We start from the raw sequence: 23465 nt of genomic DNA on the forward strand, positions 1-23465 counted from the left end.
ATAGAAAAAAATGACTGTTGAGATATTTGCTGTACCCAACGTAACCAACTGGAAGTGCGTTAGTACTTGGTTATTTGTAGGATTCTGCAAACTAGCTAGGGTTTTGAGCTTTTTTACTGTGCCTCGACACACACTCTTTGCCCGTGTAAGCAGCACAAAAGTTCCATTCTGCCTCAGTTCCTTCTAAATCTTATGCACTGTGGCATATGCTAGAAAGTTTTTTCCCATTTTTATATTGTGCTGCTGGGCCGTTGCTGAAGTAATAAATTGTTTTCCAATTGGGAAGTAGTTTATTACTTTGGTTAGTTAGTGTACAGTAATTTCATATTCTGGTTAGGGTTTAACAACTTATTGGTTAGAGATCATTAGAGGCAGAGCAGAGGCTAGTGTTAAGGTTTGGATGGGGCAGGGAAGTGGCTGTGTCCGTTGTAGGAACCATCTCAGATTTAGGGAAATCACGGAAAACCTAAATTGAGACGGTTGGACGCAGATTTGAACAGTCTTCCTCCCAAATGCGAGTCTAGTGTGCTGACGACTCCTTTTATGAACCAGTCTGTAAACCGTATGCAGTTGTGGCACAGTGTACAAAGCAGATTGTAGTAAAATAAAATTATTTCCATGTGCTTCCATAGGAGTACCATTAAGAAATTTGGCTGCATTGTGATATTAAAACCCCCACCCCTGAAATTACAGTTGTGGTGAATGTCTGATCCATAGAGAGGACTGGGATGTAGGTTAGGCCAAAACATGATAATTTGGTTATGAGTGATTGAGAGATTTACCTGCAATTTGTAATGCGTTTACATTTATGTCATGCTTAAATGCCATTTAACGCATTTCTCGTAACAAAAACAAAAATGGCACAGTAAATTCAGAAAACGTGTATTAGGGAATGGACAGGTCTCCAACAAGTATTGTGATGAATATTAGGTACATTGTATATAATGTACGAAAACTGCAAGAGGGGTCCACTACATAACTTCTTCCAGTTTGGCTAGAAATATGGTAGACACTCATTAATGGATAGTGTGTGACTGACATTTTGAAATATTACTTATTTAAAATTATTTTGGTTGGGTGATATTTAGCATTTTATTAATATGGTAAAATAGCACAAATTGTTAAAAAACTGAATAAAATGGTGCAAATTTCAGGTGTGTAAGTCAAATAGTTCTTGAAACGTGACCATTTTACAAATTCAAAATGGCAAAAATCACAAGAGTTTTGGAAACTTTAATGTATTATGTTTTGGTTAAAGTGCACTTGCGACATCAGTGGTTTTCTTGCGATGTGTTGGTGTTGGTAATGGGTGAAATGAAGGTGGCCAATTGTGATTCAGATGATGATAGCCAATCAGTACATTGTGTATCATTTCTTTCAGTTTGTAAATAAAGTTAGCTTATATTTTGTTTATGTTGTGATGATAGAGATGCTGATATTCAGTGATATCGTTTTTAATTTCTTTCATTTTGTACAAAAAGTTTGCTTTGTCTCATAGGAATGTAAAATTTATATTGCATGTAGTTTGTGGTGTGCTATTAGGGTTCAGATTAGCAAAAACTTTTTAGATAATATATTCCGTGATTTATTCGGACATCCTGTTAGTGTGGAGTAGCTAATGGTAATCTCTGTATGCAATTTCTCTCTGCACAGAAGATGCTGGTTATTAGATTTTCGAGGATGTGGTTATACAGGAAACTAACAGCACAGCTTAAATTGCAATGATTTATTTATAAACTGGAACAAAGCACCATGTCATTGGGTATCTGCATGTAGTTTGTGGTGTGCTATTAGGGTTCAGATTTTGTTATTAGCCTTTAAATTGAGTATCTGCTCAGCACATGATATTCTTAATTTGTATCCTGCTTGGTATTCTCCTGTCTGTGTTGTTGTTATTATTATTATTTTGAAAGCAATTGTAACAACAGATTTGCAGCTTTTGAAAGAACAAACTTTGTTGTTCAGCACATCATTCGTGATAATTTGAAATTAGTTTTATAACTCACATGTACAGTGTGGTTGTCACTTCGCATTGGGGCTGCTGGGTCAAAAAGTCAAACTGTCCCACAAATGTGTGGTTGGTTATTGTGAATAACCTGTGGCAATACAAGTTCATTAAATATTTTATGGTAATATTTTTGTCAGAATTGTCATCATTTTTAGAACTTCAAATTTAGCTATGATTAAAACTAACATCCAATTTGTGAATATAATATTCCTCAGCAGAACGAGGCAGGAAGATACGCAGAAGTCGATGCGAAACGATTATAGGAAGAAGAAATCAAAACAGAGATGACTTAGAAGGTACAGCCAATAACAAAGTCAAAACAATTTTGAGCGAAATTAAAAGTGAGGATGTCAACATTAAGAGTGCGATTGGGATTTCCAATGTTAAGTGCTGAGATGAGAGTGGGTAAATGGAAGGGGCACATAGAAAGCATCGACAAGGGGAGAACCCGTCTGACGACGTGACTGAGGGAGAAATGTGAGCGGATAAGTGAGACGTAGTGGAGGCAGTATTAGATTAGCGAGGTGAGATAAATAATTGAAGTGTTGCACTTTCAGATGAATAACTTTGGCATCATAGGTACTGACATGGGTAACATGCAGAGAATGGAAAATAAAATTGAAGGTTTGTTAGACAAAGATCAGTCTGGTGTCTGGAAAGGTAAAGGCACCAGAGAGGCAGTTCTGACAATTCACTTACAACAAAAGGAAGACTCTAGAACAATCTAGACACATTCCTAGGATGTTTCGACCTATAAATAGGATTCGACAGTGTAAAATGGTGCGAGATGTTTGAAATTCTGAGAAACATACGAATAAGCTATAGAGGAATATGGGAAATATACAGTGTGTATAAAAATGGAGTGGGAACAATAAGAATGGAAGACCGAGAACAAAGTGCTCCAATTAATGAGGTCGTAAGACCGGATGCAGTTTTCTATCACCACTGCTCAATCTATACTTCGAAGAAGCGACGGTGAAAATAAAGGTAAGGTTCGAGAGTGGGATTAAAATCAGAGTTGAAAGGATATCAGCAATAAAATTTACTGATGATGATGCTATTCTCAATGAAACTGAAGTAGAATAACTGGACCTTTCGATCGAACATTCTGACGAGTACAGAATATGGATCGGAGGTAACTCGAAGAAAGACAAAAGTATTGACGAGTAGCAGAAGTGAAATTAGCAATAAACTTAACTTCAGAATTGTTGACTGCAAAGAAAATGAAGCGAAGGAATTCTACTACTTGGGAAGCAAAACAATACAATGTTGATGAAGTAAGAAGACTTACAAAGCAGACTAGCACAGTGACAGACTAGTATCAAACATAGGCCTTAATTAGAGGAAGAAATTTCTGTAACTTCGTTTGGAGCACAGCATTGCGTGGAAGCAAATTATGGATTCTGCAAAAACTGGAAAAGAAGAGAATCGAATCTTTTGAGATGTTTGTGCCCTATAAGGATCTTAAAAATAATTTAACTGGAAAGATAAAAAAGAAAAAAATGAGGTGGTTTTGTTGAGAATTGGAAAAGTAAGAAGCGTGTGGGAAACACTGACGCAGAGGAGAACAGAATGATAAGACACGTTAAACCGTCAGGTAATACCTTCCACAGGACTGGAAGGAATACATTTGACAAATAATCAAAGATGTGTGTGGAAGTGCCACTCTAGGATGAAGACTTCGGCACGGGAGACAAACTTACAGCAGGCCACTTTGAACCGGTAGGAAGCCGGACTCGATATGTTCGGCCGAGAAAAAGTAATTGGCATCCTAGCCACTGTAGTGGTTATTACAGGTACTGTAAAACGGACCCAATGAGTAGCACATTGAGAAATGACTGTGATTGTTTTCTGAGTGTATAAATTTACCTAGCGGGAAACAGAAGTTGTCAGTTACTGGGCTAGGCGACAGCTGGAGAGTGCGGCGTGGGACAGGCGGAGAGCACGCTGGCGTCACCACTAAATACACCCCATCCTTCTGCCGTCTTCTTTCTCGCACACCGCTGTACCGTTATGTGGAGGTGGGAAATGCGTAACTATTTGAAGTTTTATATACAAGTTCTTATTTTACTTGGCCCGTTGCCCCAACAGACAGCATCGAAACATTCACTGAAATCTTTGGTGTTTTATTTTTCCTCGCCTATTTGCTAACATTTTTATTTTTTACTGAAGATGAAATACATATTTTTCTTCTTTGAATGTGGCTTAGTACTGCACTCAAAATATTAGACATTGGAGTGACAAATCAATTGTTATTTACCATATTTGATGTTGCATTTAATTCATTTTTCAAAAAAATTCTACATTTCTTCACGTCTTAAGTTGGGTACTGTGGGATCGCAAGTGAGCGAGGTATTTAACCGTCGGTGTGTGATGTGAGCAGGTCAAGAGCCGAGCGGCCCCCCTACTGCTCCGAAGGCATCCGCCCTAGCTCCGTCGCAGCAGCAGAAGCAGCAGGAAATCCTGAAGCAAGTTTCTGAGCAGCCCTTTATTCCGAAGGATCCACCACCAGAATTTGAATTCATTGCAGACCCACCATCAATTTCAGCCCTGGACCTGTGAGTATTATAATGTGTTTTCATTCCTGTAGGATCACAATTTGGATGTATTTACTTAAGTGTTTCCCAATAATTTTCTTGAATGTAGCATAAATCATGTACACGAAGCTGACAGATTGTGCAGTCAGAGATATTAAATTGTCAGCTATTTATATGCCCTGTTTGAGCAGTAAAGATCTCACTTTTATACTCCCTCAGTGAATCTCTTTAATTTTTGCCAATGTTTGCAGTGACATCGTCAAGCTGACGGCCCAGTTTGTAGCCCGTAATGGTCGGCAGTTCCTCACAAACCTGATGAACCGTGAACAGCGTAACTACCAGTTCGACTTTTTGCGGCCACAACACTCACTCTTTCAGTATTTCACAAAGCTGCTGGAACAGTACACAAAGGTAATTATTCTGAATCACTAATGTGAGTTATTTACAGTTCGCACGAACATTGAAAAAATTATCTTATGGTAAATAGAAAGTTAGTTGTGGAAGTGGGTAAGTATCATGATGAGCTACTAGCAAATTATAAGAATGTTTCAACTGTCTTGCACTGGCCATTTTCGCAACAGTTGTATACAAATTACAGTGGTTTAAAAGAAAACGCCGCATAGATGCTGTCATTTAGGTTTTTTCATTACTTATTTTTTAAATTTTTTATTTTATTTATTTATTTACTTTTTATCTTGTGCACCCAGATGCTTTTCACCGTAATTACGAGGCATCTTCAGTGGGTGTCAGATAAGCATCCAATTCATTATTTCTAGGCCAAACAGTTTTCTCTATGGTGGCAAACTGGTTGAAATTCCGTGACTTTCTCCTCAGTAGATACACATGCCATTTGTCTACTGTGCCTGGCCACCCATCCCATGCCTCCAACCATCCTATGCCTCCACCTCTGATCGCCAGTATGGGGCTTGTCCCTCTTGTCTGTTACCTCCTGGAGTTTGCTTTCGGCTCTTGGTCCGGCAGCTTAAGACACGAGTTAAGTGACCTCCAGGAGGTCACAGAGAAGAGGGGCAAACCCCATACTGGCGATCAGAGGTGGAGGCGTAGGATGGATGGAGGCATGGGATGGGTGGCCAGGCATGGCAGGCAAATGGTATGCGTGTCTACTGAGGAGAAAGTCACGGTGTTACGACAGCAGTAGTTCGGCACCTTCTGCTTACAGACTCTCAACCGGGCTAGTGTACAGTTTCTTGACGGGTGTGAACCCATCACCACCTCAGCTTCGTGTAGCGGCCTGTGTGTGCCTTGGTCTTCGTTCACTTCCTAAGGACACTATTCCGGCCTCACTCTATCACCGTAAGTTTCTTGACGTTCTCACGGAACTTCGTGATAGGACCTTCGAGTACACTGATGACTCCTCGGACTGACCGTGGTGTCGTACCTTCGTCATTGTCACCGACGATTTTCGGTATCAGCTTGTGGGGCACTGCTGAGTATTTACAGCAGAGCTCTTCGTCCTCTATCAGGCTTTTTAATTGTGTCATCTGCTCCGACTCTGTCAGTGCCCTTGAGAGCCTCTGTGGGCTGTACACCATCCATCCCTAAGTGCAGTGGATCCAGGAAAGCTGTTATTTGCTCACTGGAGCACAGTGTGATGTTTATGTGGATTCACGGTCATGTCGGTCTGACGGATGGGAAACGAGGCCACTGACGTTGCTTCCAAGGCTCCAGTCTCATAACTCGGCCCACTAGTTCTTCCGTTCCCTCCGACGGTCTCTGTGTTGCCGCCTGTCAGCAGGTGGTGTCACTTTGGCATCATCTCTGGTCCTCCCTTCGTGGGAACGAGCTCTGAGTTGTTAAGCCTCTCCCAGCAGCTTGGACGACCTCCTCTCACCACTCTGGCTGCGAGGAGATCATTTTAGCTAGGGTGTGTATTGGGCACTGTCTTTTTAGCCATCACCATTTGTCATGTGGTGCTCTCCCATCACGTTGTGCTCATTGCCCTCAACCTGACAGAATGTCCTTTTTATAATCACTTATGTTCTCATTTGTGTTTGTCTTCTCAGTTAATTGGCCGTTTTAGCGAATGACGCGCGGGCTGTCGACTCAGTTTTACTTTTCATCCGTAGTAGCAGTATGTCAAAGGACATTTAATCTTTAGTTCGGGACCTCCATTTGTCTATGGCGTATTTTATTCACCTATGTCCAAGCCCCTGTTTTTAGCTGTTTTTCCTTCCAATGATTGGGCTCAATGTGTAGTCGTTTTTAACTCCTTTTTTGTCTTCGTGTTCTACAGTTCTGACTTGGTTGCATATGACCCTAGTTGTTTTTGGGCCCTAAAACAAAACAAAACAGATGCTCCTGATCATTATGAAAGAATATTATAAAACTGTAAGTTGTGGTGCACGAATGTTAGTTTACTGAAGCTGAAGCTGAGGCTCCGTGAAAATAATTATAAATTCTCCATGACAGTAATTACAAATTGATTGGTGTCTTTCTGTATGGAAGATGTTTTGCTTTTGTATATAGCTCAACTGAAATCCACAATACCAATACAGAACACAAAAACCACAGCAACTAATGATACTTGGTATCATACACTTCAGTTACACTAAATAAATAAATCAGACAATTCACAAAAAATTGCACACAATTCCAACTAAATGCAACACTATTTGCATGATAAAAAGGGTCCTACCAAAACAAAATATTGTGATTTGCAGATACATGCCATTTATAGAATAGAGGTAAAGACTCAAAAATAGAGAAAACATAAGGATAAAAAATACAACAAAATAAAACATAATGGAATAACACAATTTAACAATGACAGTATTATGAAAAGGATAGATTGCTACTTGCCATACAGTGGAGATGTCAAGTCGCAGGCGGGCACTGGCAGTACGTCCACTTCGAAAGCTGCCACCTATTCCACACAGCCTAGCCATCTGTTTGGCCATCACATTTGTAGCACCGAGTAGTCCATCTCGATATACGCCAAGGCCCTCACAGACCGTAATTATGCTCCCAACCTTGTACAGAAATAGACTCTCATGCCTTCTTTCTCTCGTCACCCACCACCTCCCATAGTCCCACATAGCAGTGTCCCCCACGTGACTCAGTACCACCCAGGACTGGAGCAACTGAATCACACTTTCCTCCAGGGTTTAGACTACCTCTTGCTGTACCCTAAAATGAGGACTGCCCTACCCACTATCTTTCCCACCCCTCCCATAGTGGTATTCTGCTGCTCACCGAACGTACACAATATCTTCGTGTATCCCCTTGCGTCGAGGCTCATATCCCTGTAATAGTCCTAGATGCGAGACCCGTACAATAGATCCTCCCACCACCACTTAATCCTGTCTGGTCACTAACATCACCTATTCCATCAAAGGCAGGGCTACCTGTGAAACCAGTCACATGATCTACAAGCTACGGTTTGACCACTGTGCTGCATTCTACGTGGCCGTAACAACTGACAAGCTGTCTGTCTGCACAAATGGCCACCGACAAACTGTGACCGAGAAAAAGCTGGACCACCCAGTTGCTGAGTATGCTGCCCAACACAGTGTTATTCATTTCAGTGACTGCTTCACAGCCTGGGCCGTCTGGATTTTTCCTATCAACATCAGCTTTTCTGAATTGTGCAAGTGGGAACTCTCCGTGCAGAATATCCTACGTTCCCATAACGCCCCTGGCCTCGACCTTGGTTAGTCACTGTCCTTCACTCACCAGTCCTCTTCTTCCCTGTTCCCATTCCAGCACTACACAGCCTTCTATTTGTCTAAGGCACCCACAGTCTTTGTATTTCTCTCCTTTTCCGCCCCCACCCTAACTTCCATCTAACCTCCCAACTGCACCTAGCTGCCCTACCCTCCCCCCACCTCATATCTATATGCTCCCACAAGGAGCACTTTTATGTCCCCCACACATACACTGCTCTCTCCCCCTCCCTGCCCCAGCCTTCTCCTTACTCCCACCCCAGAATTTTTCTCTCATCTTTGTGGTGTTGCTCACAGTCTGTCATTGGCAACCAGAGACAGTAGCAGTGTGTGTGTGTGTGTGTGTGTGTGTGTGTGTGTGTGTGTGTGTGTGTGTGTGTGTGTGTGTGTGTGTGTGTTTTGTTATGTAAGTCAGAAGAAGGCCTTTGAACTGAAATCTTACAAACGCAAATCACCACCCCCCTCTTCACCCTTCCCATTCCCCCTCTTGCCAAAATATGACTCATCAATTTCAGTCACCACTTGATGTCCACCTAAAGAACTCCTGTGTACACTAATTATAAGAATGCAAAACTGTTGTGTCTGTCTGTTTTTGTGTTTAAACATGCTTCTCCGAAAGTGCTGGATGAATTTTCATGGAGTTTTCACAGGTAACATGAGCACAGCCTGGATAAAAATGTATGTTTGTATGCATACATGCCACACACTTCCTCCAAAATCACTCTATCAAGCTTGGTACACACATCACTTACGATATTGTAAGAACCTTAGGGTAGGAACCACATACCTATCAAAGGGGTGGCAGTGGAGCTGCAAAAGAAGTTGACGCCACAACGCACAAATACCGAGATTTTACTCGTCCAGTATTTTAGAATGAGAGCATTTAGTGACTTGTAATAAACTTCACACACAATTTAAAACACTCACAAAACTTTTTCTTTCTGATAACCACAACAAAATGGTGAAAGAAAATAAAAAAGTCTGTCGCTTACTACATTTTTGCTGTTCGTGTAGTAAAACTGTTACATCAGATGTAACGGTTTAATTTGTTACATCTTTACTACTAACTGTACTCCAGACACACGATGCAGACAGTGCTCGTATATTCCGCTGTGTGTACCTGCAAAATTGTATCATCGTTTAGCACATAGTTCACGATATGTGATGTCATCAACATTGAGCTGGGTGAAAACGAAACTGCAGGACGAAATTTGCTAGAGATACGGGTGAAATACCCGTTTCGCTGAAATTTGGTACGAATATAGCTCGAACCCGGAGAAAGAATGTAGGCTACTTTAGAAAGTGTGTAGTAGCAGATATTTATTGATTCGAAGAATATTATACGAAGTAGGGAAAAATATTTACTCTTTGAAGAAGTTATTCACTCTTGGTCTTTTGAGCTGCTTCATATTTATGAAAATGCTTTTACTGGTTGTTATGTGCTGGTTGTTATGAATCGTAGGATTGAATGCGATGCTTGTACAGTCTTCATGGTGTTTAGTCCATACTTCCACTCTATTAGTTACATAATGTACACATCTTATAACATAGCTACTCAATAATACGGCGTAGGTATGCGTACTCCTGTGCTCTCTGTATTCAGTGCCAGGCAGCGATACGGGATGTGCTGACGCATTGTGCGCCATGACAGCTCGGGAGGGGGCAGAGCAGTGAGCATGTCACGAGTGGTGCTTACCTGAAAAAGCCGACACTTGAGGCCAGCTGGTGTTATTGCACTTACGCTAGTGTACTTACCACCACTTGTCGCAACAAAACTACCGATATGTGAGTGCCGCCGTTTGTATAATAAATTCCCCACACACATCACGACAGGACGAAACCCGGCGAGTGTCAGGTATTCGCTGATATCCATTTTGGGCACAGCTTATCTCTGACAGAAGATTCGTAGCAGAAATAGGATGTCGACATCTCGAATCGAATACTCCGGCGGATTGAGCACTGCGAATTATCGTCGTGACACCTGCTCGTTTAGCGGTCACGAGATCGACTGTGAGAGAGATCCGGGATTCCGTACTCTGTATTATTAATTGTGAACTGACACAGGTCGCAAATGCGTACAAGTGTAGATTACCGAGGTCAAAGTGCCGAGTGCATTGTGTTATTGTTGTTGCCCAGCTGTTGAAATTCACAAGGTAGAAGTCAGTGGTAATGGTCACAGTAGAGGTCGAGCGTGTCACCCTCCTAGCAGCAGACCCCCCAGCAGAGAGACGGCCGAAATACCGAATTTGGTCTTCCGAAGTTGTTTCACCGCAGAAGACCTTAACACTGTCCCTCCTTTCAATTGTCATGTTGTTGTTGTTGTTGTTGTTGTTGTTGTGGTCTTCAGTCCAGAGACTGGTTTGATGCAGCTCTCCATGCTACTCTATCCTGTGCAAGCTTCTTCATCTCCCAGTACCTACCGCAACCTACGTCCTTCTGAATCTGCTTAGTGTATTCATCTCTTGGTCTCCCTTTACGATTTTTACCCTCCACACTGCCCTCCAGTACTAAATTGGTGATCCCTTGATGCCTCAGAACATGTCCTACCAATCGATCCCTTCTTCTAGTCAAGTTGTGCCACAAACTCCTCTTCTCCCCAATCCTATTCCTATTCAATTGTCATACGAATGTCGAAATGGCAGATATTGAGATAATCGTTCGCATAATTGGAAAGCAGCTACAATCACTTAGTGGAAAAGTTTTAGGACCAGATGAGACACCCATAAGATTCTATAGAGATTATGTGAAAGAACTTGGTCCCCTTCTAGCAGTAATTTATCGTAGATTGCTTGAGTGATGAAAGGTACCTAATGACTGAAAAAGCACAGGCCATTCTAGTTTTTAAGAAAGGCTGTAAGACAGATCCACACAATTATTGACCTATATCATTGAGGTCAGTCTGTTGTAGAATTGTGGCACATCTTTTATGCTCAAGAGTCATGACTCTTTTTTATAAAATGTACATCTCCTCTATAAAAATCGACATGGATTTCCAGACAGAGATCCTGCGAAACTTAGCTATCTCTGTTCCTCCTTGGGATCCACAACACAGTGGGCTGCGGCGTTCAGGTTGATGCCGTGTTCCCCGATTTCAGTATGGCATTTGACACTGTCCCGCATTGCCGTTAAAAGGAAAAGAAAAATTCTAACTTACGGAGTATCGGAGAAGACTTGCAGTTGGATTGAAGACTTTCCTGCAGATGGAACTTGACATGTCACTCTTAACAAAACAAAATCGACTGGTGTAAAGGTAATATCCAGAGTACCACAGGGAAGTGTGATAGGACCGTTGCTATTTCCAGTATATACCGGGTGATCCCTCCCCCCATGAACCATGGACCTTGCCGTTGGTGGGGAGGCTTGCGTGCCTCAGCGATACAGATGGCCGTACCGTAGGTGCAACCGCAATGGAGGGTTATCTGTTGAGAGGCCAGACAAACATGTGGTTCCTGAAGAGGGGCGGCAGCCTTTTCAGTAGTTGCAGGGGCAACAGTCTGGATGATTGACTGATCTGGCCTTGTAACATTAACCAAAACGGCCTTGCTGTGCTGGTACTGCGAACGGCTGAAAGCAAGGGGAAAGTACAGCCGTAATTTTTCCCGAGGACATGCAGCTTTACTGTATGATTAAATGATGATGGCGTCCTCTTGGGTAAAATATTCTGGAGGTAAAATAGTCCCCCATTCGGATCTCCGGGCGGGGACTACTCAAGAGGGCGTGGTTATCAGGAGAAAGAAAACTGGCATTCTACGGATCGGAGCGTGGAATGTCAGATCCCTTAATCGGGCAGGTAGGTTAAAAAATTTAAAAAGAGAAATGGATAGGTTACTGTTAGATATAGTGGGAATTAGTGAAGTTCGGTGGCAGGAGGAACAAGACTTCTGGTCAGGTGATCACAGGGTTATAAATACAAAATCAAATAGGGGTAATGCAGGAGTAGGTTTAATAATGAATAAAAAAATAGGAGTGCGGGTTAGCTACTACAAACAGCATAGTGAACGCATTATTGTGGCCAAGATAGACACAAAGCCCATGCCTACTACAGTAGTACAAGTTTATATGCCAACTAGCTCTGCAGATGATGAAGAAATTGATGAAATGCATGATGAGACAAAAGAAATTATTCAGGTAGTGAAGGGAGACGAAAATTTAATAGTTGTGGGTGACTGGAATTCGTCAGTAGGAAAAGGGAGAGAAGGAAACATAGTAGGTGAATATGGATTGGGGGGAAGAAATGAAAGAGGAAGCCGCCTTGTAGAATTTTGCACAGAGCATAACTTAATCATAGCTAACACTTGGTTCAAGAATCATGAAAGAAGGTTGTATACCTGGAAGAATCCTGGAGATACTAAAAGGTATCAGATAGATTACATAATGGTAAGACAGAGATTTAGGAACCAGGTTTTAAATTGTAAGACATTTCCAGGGGCAGATGTGGATTCTGACCACAATATATTGGTTATGAACTGCAGATTGAAACTGAAGAAACTGCAAAAAGGCGGGAATTTAAGGAGATGGGACCTGGATAAACTGAAAGAACCAGAGGTTGTACAGAGTTTCAGGGAAAGTATAAGGGAACAATTGACAGGAATGGGGGAAAGAAATACAGTAGAAGAAGAATGGGTAGCTCTTAGGGATGAAATAGTGAAGGCAGCAGAGGATCAAGTAGGTAAAAAGACGAGGGCTAATAGAAATCCTTGGGTAACAGAAGAAATATTGAATTTAATTGATGAAAGGAGAAAACATAAAAATGCAGTAAATGAAGCAGGCAAAAAGGAATACAAATGTCTCAAAAATGAGATCGACAGGAAGTGCAAAATGGCTAAGCAGGGATGGCTAGAGGACAAATGTAAGGATGTAGAGGCTTGTCTCACTAGGGGTAAGATAGATACTGCCTACAGGAAAATTAAAGAGACCTTTGGAGAGAAGAGAACCACTTGTATGAATATCAAGAGCACAGATGGCAACCCAGTTCTAAGCAAAGAAGGGAAGGCAGAAAGGTGGAAGGAGTATATAGAGGGTTTATACAAGGGCGATGTACTTGAGGACAATATTATGGAAATGGAAGAGGATGTAGATGAAGATGAAATGGGAGATAAGATACTGCGTGAAGAGATTGACAGAGCACTGAAAGACCTGAGTCGAAACAAGGCCCCGGGAGTAGACAACATTCCATTAGAACTACTGATGGCCTTGGGAGAGCCAGTCACGACAAAACTCTACCATCTGGTGAGCAAGATGTTTGAGACAGGCGAAATACCCTCAGACTTAAAGAAGAATATAATAATTCCAATCCCAAAGAAAGCAGGTGTTGACAGATGTGAAAATTACCGAACTATCAGTTTAATAAGTCACAGCTGCAAAATACTAACGCGAGATTCTGTACAGACGAATGGAAAAACTGGTAGAAGTGGACCGCGGGGAAGATCAGTTTGGATTCCGTAGAAATGTTGGAACACGTGAGGCAATACTAACCTTACGACTTATCTTAGAAGAAAGATTAAGAAAAGGCAAACCTACGTTTCTAGCATTTGCAGACTTAGAGAAAGCTTTTGACAACGTTAACTGGAATACTCTCTTTCAAATTCTGAAGGTGGCAGGGGTAAAATACAGGGAGCGAAAGGCTATTCACAATTTGTACAGAAACCAGATGGCAGTTATAAGAGTCGAGGGGCATGAAACGGAAGCAGTGGTTGGGAAAGGAGTAAAACAGGGTTGTAGCCTCTGCCCGATGTTATTCAATCTGTATATTGAGCAAGCAGTAAAGGAAACAAAAGAAAAATTCGGAGTAGGTATTAAAATCCATGGAGAAGAAATAAAAACTTTGAGGTTCGCCGATGACATTGTAATTCTGTCAGAGACAGCAAAGGACTTGGAAGAGCAGTTGAACAGAATGGACAGTGTCTTGAAGGGAGGATATAAGATGAACATCAACAAAAGCAAAACGAGGATAATGGAATGTAGTCGAATTAAGTCGGGTGATGCTGAGGGAATTAGATTAGGAAATGAGACACTTAAAGTAGTAAAGGAGTTTTGCTATTTGGGGAGCAAAAAACTGATGATGGTCGAAGTAGAGAGGATATAAAATGTAGACTGGCAATGGGAAGGAAAGCGTTTCTGAAGAAGAGAAACTTATTAACATCAAGTATAGATTTAAACGTCAGGAAGTCGTTTCTGAAAGTATTTGTATGGAGTGTAGCCATGTATGGAAGTGAAACATGGACCATAACCAGTTTGGACAGGAAGAGAATAGAAGCTTTTGAAATGTGGTGCTACAGAAGAATGCTGAAGATACGTTAGGTAGATCACGTAACTAATGAGGAGGTATTGAATAGGATTGGGGAAAAGAGAAGTTTGTGGCACAACTTGACTAGAAGAAGGGATCGGTTGGTAGGACATGTTTTGAGGCATCAAGGGATCACAAATTTAGCATTAGAGGGCAGCGTGGAGGGTAAAAATCGTAGAGGGAGACCAAGAGATGAATACACTAAGCAGATTCAGAAGGATGTAGGTTGCAGTAGGTACTGGGAGATGAAGAAGCTTGCACAGGATATAGTAGCATGGAGAGCTGCATCAAACCAGTCTCAGGACTGAAGACCACAACAACAACAACAACAACAACCGGGTGATCAAAAAGTCAGTATAAATTTGAAAACTGAATAAATCAGCGAATAATGTAGCTAGAGAGGTACAAATTGACACCCATGCTTGGAATGACATGGGGTTTTATTAGAACCAAAAAAATACAAAAATTCAAAAAATGTCCGACAGATGGTGCTTCATCTTATCAGAATAGCAATAATTAGCATAACAAAGTAAGACAAAGCAAAATGATGTTCTTTACAGGAAATGCTCAAGATTTCCACCATCATTCCTCAGCAGTAGCTGTAGTCGAGGAATAATGTTGTGAACAGCACTGTAAAGCATGTCCGGAGTTATGGTGACGTATTGGCGTCGGATGTTGCCTTTCAGCATCCCTACAGATGTCAGTCGATCACGATACACTTGCGACTTCAGGTGACCCCAAAGCCAATAATCGCACGGACCTGGGAGGCCAAGCATGACGAAAGTGGTGGCTGAGCACACGACCATCACCAAAAGACACGCGCAAGAGACTTCACGCATTTAGCAATATGGGGTGGAGCGCCGTCCTGCATGAACATCGTACGTTCCAGCGGGTGTTTATCAGCCAGGCTGGGGATGATGCGATTCTGTAACATATCGGCGTACCTCTCACCCGTCACAGTAGCAGTTACAAAAGCAGAATCACGCATTTCCTCAAAGAAAAAAGGCCCGATAACGGTAGATGTGGTAAATCCAACCCATACTGTGACTTTCTCGTCGTGAATGGAATTTCCACGACAGTTCTAGGACTTTCGGTAGCCCAAATTCTGCAGTTGTGGGCATTGACAGACCCTCGGAGTGTGAAATGACCTTCGTCGGTCCACAACACGTTACTCAACCAGTTGTCATCTTCCGCCATCTTTTGAAACGCCCACTTGCAAATGCCCTCTGCTTCACTAAATCGCCAGGTAACAGTTCATGATGCCAATGGATTTTGTACTGATAGCATTGGAGGGTACGCCTAAGTGCCAACCAAACGGTAGTGTATGGGATGCCGGTGTAACGTGCGACTGCACGAGCGCTGACTTCCCTGTGCATATACGAACCCGCTACAGTCTCCATTTCTTCCTGAACTGTCTCAGCAGCATTACACCTTGTGTTCGGTCGGCCACTACAGGGTCTATCGTCTAAACAATCCATGGCTTTGAACTTCGAAATCCTTCTCGCCACAGCTGCATTTGTCAATGGACCTTTACCCGTTCGAATCCCCTTCCTATGGCGATAGGATCGTAACGCTGAACTAGCACATTCCCCATTCTGATAATACAGCTTCACTAAAAGCGCCTTTTCAGGTAACGTCAACCTGCTGCGACTGCTGACGCATCTGATTCTCTCTCTCTCTCTCTCTCTCTCTCTCTCTCTCTCTCTCTCTCTCTCTCTCTCTCTCTCTCTCTCTCTCTCTCTCCTTTTATACACGATTGTCATGCGCAGTCACTGACGTATTGCTGTCCAGCACCATCTTCCCCCCCCCCCCCCCCCCCCCCTCCCTATTAAAACCCCATGTCATTCCAAGCAGGTGTGTCAATTTTTACCTCTCTATCTACATTATTCCGTGGTTTATCAAGTTTTCAAATTTATACTGACTTTTTGATCACCTGGTATAAACGATCTAGTAGAAAGTGTCTGATGCTCTTTAAGGCTATTTGCAGATGCAGTTGTCTATACCAGAGTAGCAACGCCAGAATATAGTAAGAATTTGCAAAAAGACCTGTAGAGAATTGATGATTGGTGCAGGCTCTGGCAGTTGATCCTGAATCTAAATAAATGTAACATATTCCGCATATGTAGGGAAAGTAATTCATTACTGTACAGCTACACTATTGATGACAAACACCTGGAGACAGTGTCTGCTGTAAAATATCTAGGCATAACTATCAAGAGTGACCTTAAGCGAATGACCACAAGAAACATATAGTGGGAAAAGCAGATACCAGACTCAGATTCAACGGAAGACTCTTAAGGAAATGTAACTCGTCCACGAAAGAATTGGCTTATGAGGTGCTTGTTCACCCGATTCTTGAGTATTGTTCATCTGTCTGATATCCCTATCAGGTAGGACTCATAAACAAGATAGAGAAGATCCAACGAAGAGTGGCACTTTTCATCACGGGATCATTCAGCTGGTGAGAGAGCGTTACGGAGGTGCCAAACAAACTCCACTGGCAGTCATTACAAGAGAGGCGTCGTGCACCACAGAGAGATTTACTGTTGACATTTCGGGACGGCGCTTTTCAGGAGGAGTTGGACAACATATTACTACCCCTGCCCCCTCCCCCCACATACATCTTGCACATTGACCAGGAGGAGAAAATTTGAGAAATTAGAGCCAATACAGAGGCTTACTGACAATCATTCTTCCCACACTCTGTTCGCTAGTGGAACAGGGTTAGAGGGAACAGATAATGGTACTGAAAGTACCCTCCATCACATGCCATTAGGTGCTTTGCAAAGTATGATGTAGATGTAGAGATACACTGATTGGTTAGGAAGTGTATTTTCTATTCCGAGTGTTTATAGAAAAGAATTGCACGACTGGAATGCCGATGAAAAATAAGTCAGTGATTGCCTCGTACTGTGTGTCTGAGAGGAATGCATTTGTCAACTTAACAATGGCTTTAGTTACAATTAATCTTATATTGTAATCCAGTATTAGTATGCTGCCATTGTATTGTTATAACATATCCCTTGCCAATCTGATCATCCGTAACTGTTGATATGTAATTTAGGTTTCTTTCTTAAACTGAGGAACAGTTTTGCCAACCAGAGGCAACAGCTGGTAGAAACTTTCATCACCTGCAACTGACAATTTATCGCCACGCACGTGACACAGCCTACATTTTTGAATGCCACCTGACCCTGGAGAAATTTAACAGAAGAGTTCAAATTTTCTATCTGTCACCACAATGCACGACTATCGAATCTCGCTGGTGGCTCCATTAGGAGTCTGGCACTGAGTGATCACAAATGCGAAGAGAATCGGTCCGGAGGACAAAGCGACTAGTAAAATCATGTGTGTGTACAGTACAGCATGTGCTCTCACTGGCACAAATCACATTGCCCTCGACAAACGTGACATGAACTGACACTACCAGTGCCACAACTCCTCCTCCTCCTCCCCTGCCCCCCCCCCCTTCCCCACAATTACCTCCAAACAAAACGGACATATTTTTGAAAGCTCCACACACGTACAACGTCATCCACCGTGACACCATTATGTTACATCACGGCTCGAAGCTGACGATCAGTATTATAGGGTACAGCTCAGAACTTGGTGTGATGCTTACTGTGTTGAACACAGACTTGTAGTGTCGTGTATGTTTGGACAGCCAAAGATAGTGTTGTCGACATCATCCTCTTTGCCACAGTCGCAAAATTAAGATGCCACGGCGTCATTACAAGGTAGGTGCTTCCCATAAAAACCGTGGTAGAATGTGTGTGTGTGTGTGTGTGTTTCCAAACCTTTCGGAGCTTCGACATTTCTTGTACCGGAATATAGTCGGCAGTGCTGGGCTATCTCCGTTCTTCTAAGTGTCGGAGTAGCTGAGTCTCGAGTTTCTGCAGTTGGAGAGATACTCGTTCTGAACACAGTTGTTCGAACATTGGTAGCTAAATTCTAGGTCCAACACAAAATTTTGTACTCATTTATTGGTCTAGTAATGTATCGTGGTACAGAAGTATTTGTGCAAAAAAGCTTCTTTTGATAAATGGATTGGTTTCCGTGTGTCATTTTTACAACACCACACTTTTAAAACATATTTGTTTCCTTGACTGTACTCGCATTTATTTTGCGAGCCTTTGTGATTTTCACGTAGTGCCCTATAACAGCCTGTGTGTTTGGCAGGTGCTGATCCCACCGAAGGAGCTGATGTTTAAGCTGAAGGAGGAGAGCAGCTCGATGAACGTGATACTGGACATGGTGAAGTATCGAGCTGAGTGGATCAAGTATCAAGAAGCTCAGAGGCGCAAAGAGGAGGAGGAACTGGAGAAAGAGAGAGGTGAGTTTCGAGTGGGAGAAACTCGGTGTGCAGCCGCTCTAGAATCACGTCGCCTGTGTTACTCGTAACAGGTATCAGATCCGGTCCGTGTGTATCTTGTACTGTAGCGCTTCAGAGAACTGCAATAAGTCGAGGAGTAAACTGGTGGAAGGACGTTTCTATCAGAAACTTGTGTAGACTGTTAACTTGTTTGCTTCAAAACGCCGGCCGTTGCGGTTCTAGGCGCTTCAGTCCGGAACAGCGCTGCTGCTACAGTCGCAGGTTTAAATCCTGCCTCGGGCACGGATGTGTGTGATGTCCTTAAGTTAGTTAGGTTTAAGTAGTTCTAAGTCTAGGGCACTGAAGACCTCCGATGTTCAGTCCTGTAGTGCTTAGAGCCATTTTTGCTTCAAAACAGCTGAACACGTGAGAATTACTGTTACCTGAAAAGTCTTTACTTTGAAGGAAAAGATGCTTCTGTTTGTCTTGGACTACTATGAGAATTACAATTTTTGGGCAAACATTTTAGTGTAAAAATGCTCAACATGTCCACCATCATTCCTCAACAATAGCTGTAGTCGAGGAATAATGTTGTGAACAGCACTGTAAAGCATGTCCAGAGTTATGGTGAGGCATTGGCGTCGGATGTTGTCTTTCAGCATCCCTAGAGGTGTCGGTCGATCACGATACACTTGCGACTTCAGGTAACCCCAAAGCCAATAATCGCACTGACTGAGGTCTGGGGACCTGGGAGGCCAAGCACGACGAAAGTGGCGGCTGAGCACACGATCATCACCAAACGACACTCACAAGAGATCTTTCACACGTCTAGCAATATGGGGTGGTTCTAATAAAACCTCACGTCATTCCAAGCGTGTGTGTCAATTTTTACCTCTCTATCTACATTATTTGGTGGTTTATTAAGTTTTCAAATTTATACTGACTTTTTGATCACCTGGTACAATCCAGGACAATAGCGGTCTCGAAATGGACCAATTGTTGGACATGGGAGGAGGATGGATTATTCTCACTTCTGTACAGATTGAGAGCTGGAAAAACAGACTGGGAGACAAATGTTAACCGTCACACTGCCAACTTTGTGCTAACAGAGCGCAGCCCCTGCACACTGTGGCACACCTCATGCCACTCCCGGCCTCGCCACAACGTGTGGCACTCCTGTCTCGGTTGCTACTGTGCTAAATAATCATTGCTGCTGTGTGTTTCTTTTTATAATGGAGGAAACATTAAATTTTACAAATTCTTTTGTATGTGGTTCGTTTTAAATCATGGGAGCAGCTCAGTCCTGTTACAAGAGATGCATTTTCTCACAGCACGACTTTCCGAGCAGTGTCGAATCGTATCAAAAAGAGTATGCATTCCTCATTGTCCTGAGGTGGTTTCCCCTATTGATCGGCGTACTGCTGATTTTGATCTGTCACGGTGATGCTCCTCTAACATTTCAGTTTCTCTTGTGTGAACTTTGTAAATAATTTGCAGAATTAAGACGTGTAGCAAATAACCATTTTGTTGTTGTTGTTGTTGTTGTTGTTGTTGTTGTAACCAATGCTTTTATGTGTGAGCTGCTATGGCCTTCTGTTAGTCAACTATTTCTTTCTTTTCTTCCAGATTTATATTACAATTTCTCCATGTCTCTATCTTTTTTCTTAATTATTATTATTGTTATTAATTACAGTTACTTTTTAATATGATTTCACAGCACTTACCAACACTAATTTGCACTCTGCACCGTGTCAGACTTGTCTACTGCTCCCACTGACTGTAGTCCAACGCACATTTCTGTTTGTTTTTTTGAGAGTGCTTTTTTTAGTCTTTTCTTCCTGTGAGTGCTTTTGTAGTCTTTTCTTGCACTGGTTGCAACTTCGAAGTATGCCTATGGATAGTGTACGCACCTCTCTTCTGTTGCAATGACATTAGTATACTTGGCAAGCTAATTACCTGTTCTCTCTTCAAGTTGAATTACACATTTGACAGATCAGTATTGGAGCAGATTATCAACATACAGCGTGTTTCCTCTTTTGAAAAAAGATTTCGGAAGTGTTCTTACTACTACTATATTGACAAATTTTCACTATTTACTGTATCACTTGTTAAACCCACATAAATGAAGGAAATGGGTATATATCCAGCTGTACTCACAGAAAAAAAAGTTTTTATTCTGTAACAATTTGTTTTGTGTGTAGTGTAGTGTTGTGCTTGAAAGCCTGGTGCCCTTTGAAGAGGCCAGTGTTTCATCCGTACCTTTTAAAATTGAGAGAGAGCACATCCAAACTTTTCTTACATCCCCAGCAACAGACCTTGTTGGTACAGCTGCTTTAACAGGAATGTTACTGTTTCAAAAATGTACCATTCAGAGTAACAATAAATATCTGCCCCGAGACATTTGCCCCAAAAATAGGAGTATATCATGACAGACAAGTCTCTGGAAACTGCTATGTTTTTTTTTCTTAGAACAAGCGTTTTCCTTAAAAGCGGGTTTTGGTGGAGCACATGGACGAATGATCCAGATTCATAATTCAATCGTGTTTAAGTGACGTAAGTACTATTTAATTACAAAATCTGTATATACGGGGGAAATAACCTAAAACTTGTACCATAGATATTGTGGAAATGGAAAGTGTGACTAAACAGTGGAAAAGATATTTTTGACAAAGGCCTCATTGGCAGAAAGCTAATTTTCTGACGGTCGTTTCGTTGTGCCTTTCTGCAATTCAGCATCACTGCTATATGGTGTGTAACAACTATCCATTTTATATATTGTTGAAAGTATTATTAATGTTTTCACAGAATGAATTAGTAGTCAGAGGCTTGTATTGTTAACAAATAAACATTGTAATATATGAAAGTCAACTCTATTTAATATTTTGGCGATCCATCTGTTCGCTATCTTCAGGAGAACTGTGCTTCTGCAGCAGAGTCCTGCTGAGCGAATCTCATTTTTTGGGTGCATCTTAGATTCGAGTGCAGCTTAGATTCAGGTAAACACAGTACTACTATGTCGAGGTCATTTCCTGCCGAGTGGCCTAGAGCTTCTCACATGACTATCACAGATTTTGATGAAATTTTGTACAAACAATAATGGCTCACGTTCCCAATTAAAACGAATTTCTGTGGCTGGGAGCTATCAAGTGAACTAAAATACATTCACATAATTACGGAGGGCAAAAATATATTATTAATTTCAGTTTTCTGATTTTACTTTATTTCCAAGTTAGTAGCAGTCAAGCATTAATCGCCTTGCAGAACAGTGAAGTTATTTTTGCAAGTTTGCTAAAGAAATTTGGCTTTATTAATCTTTCCGCCGAGGCAATCATTTTATTTGAAACGAAGTGTTTCATTCTACAGTATTGGCTAGTTCCAACTGTTCGCTGAATTTCAAGTGCACGTTATCATCGTCTGCCATATGTGGCATTATGCCATAATAAAGAACCAAAAATGAGATCGTAGATTACTGGTACTCCAAGAAAATTTGCAACCCAAAAACCACACTGAAAAGCTTAATATCAGATGGGACCTACTTCATTGTGAATCTGGAAAAAGCCGATTTGCACTTCAAGCCGAATTATGCATTTTAGAATGGTTTACGAAATTCCGATGCTCTTTGGAGTATCCTCTGATGCACTGTTTCTTTTATGGTGTAATGTAAGCTTTCTTAGTGCTTTATACACACGAACATGCGGGCTTCCTACACCACTGCAGTTGCACACGCACAATAATGCCTGTTTTCTGGCGCTCTGTGGCAACTGGTAAATCGAACCTATTTCTAACAGTCTCCGAATAGTATTGCGAACGGTAGTTAGAAAAGCGTTACTTTCAAAGTAAATTCCTTTTTACGCAAGATGAATTATGTTACGTGTGAGAAAGTGGGATGGATATCTAAGTCACAGAGCGATCGAAACTGAACAGTTTGAGGACCAGCCACTTACAAGAATTTGGAGCCGAGACATTTATGTCATAATTTTAAATTTACTGGCACATTTGTGTGATGTGTCTTAAAGTATAACACACGCAAAAAAAGATCAATATTACATGTGAAAACTTAGCTTATGTTGTAGCGTGTTAATCTTAGAGACTAACATTATATGTGAAAGCTTAGCTTTTCTTGTAGATATACGGTACTGTGTACATTAATGTAAACCGTTAACTTTTCCTCTTGGGTGTTCGCGCTATGTAGCCAGTGATCTTGCTATTGGCTGACTATATAGCATGTGTCCTATGCTCTGAATAGCTGCTGTCATCGGCTGACGAGATCTCGTGGCTTGAGATATGACTCGCTTACAAAAGGACATCGCAACCTCGGTTTCAACGCTCCGGAAACTAACGCGCTGTGTTTGGTGCAATTCGAATTTATACTTTAGTAATACGAAAATATGCAACGTATATGTTGCTGCAAATCAAAGGTCTTTCCAGAACTTCTCTCCTTTGTTTAAAAAAAAAAAAAAAAAAAAAAATTTCCCTCCAAAACTTCTTTGCCCTGTCTTTTCTTTTTTTCCGGGAAGTTCTATGCGATTGTATAAAACGTTAACCATTCAAAGGATTGATAAGTTTTACAGTTCCGAGGGAAAATCTATGGAAAACCTACTGTCACTTAGCGAAGAAAAAGTGTATTTTCGCCCGGGGA

The 23465-nt window shown here is 41.7% G+C and overlaps 1 protein-coding gene across 2 annotated transcripts in view; it reads left to right on the forward strand.

Moving 5' to 3' along the window:
- The window catches only part of LOC126428466 (splicing factor 3A subunit 1), a 96549-nt gene that overhangs the window by 8375 nt on the left and 64709 nt on the right, over positions 1–23465 (forward strand). For both annotated transcript variants that reach the window (XM_050090399.1, XM_050090400.1), the window contains exons 3-5: positions 4392–4566; positions 4797–4956; positions 18694–18847. In XM_050090399.1, the coding sequence (XP_049946356.1) occupies positions 4392–4566; positions 4797–4956; positions 18694–18847 (489 nt within the window). The remainder of the gene's footprint in view (positions 1–4391; positions 4567–4796; positions 4957–18693; positions 18848–23465) is intronic.

This window comes from Schistocerca serialis, chromosome 12 (genome assembly GCF_023864345.2).
Source record: "Schistocerca serialis cubense isolate TAMUIC-IGC-003099 chromosome 12, iqSchSeri2.2, whole genome shotgun sequence".
Taxonomy (NCBI): domain Eukaryota; kingdom Metazoa; phylum Arthropoda; class Insecta; order Orthoptera; family Acrididae; genus Schistocerca; species Schistocerca serialis.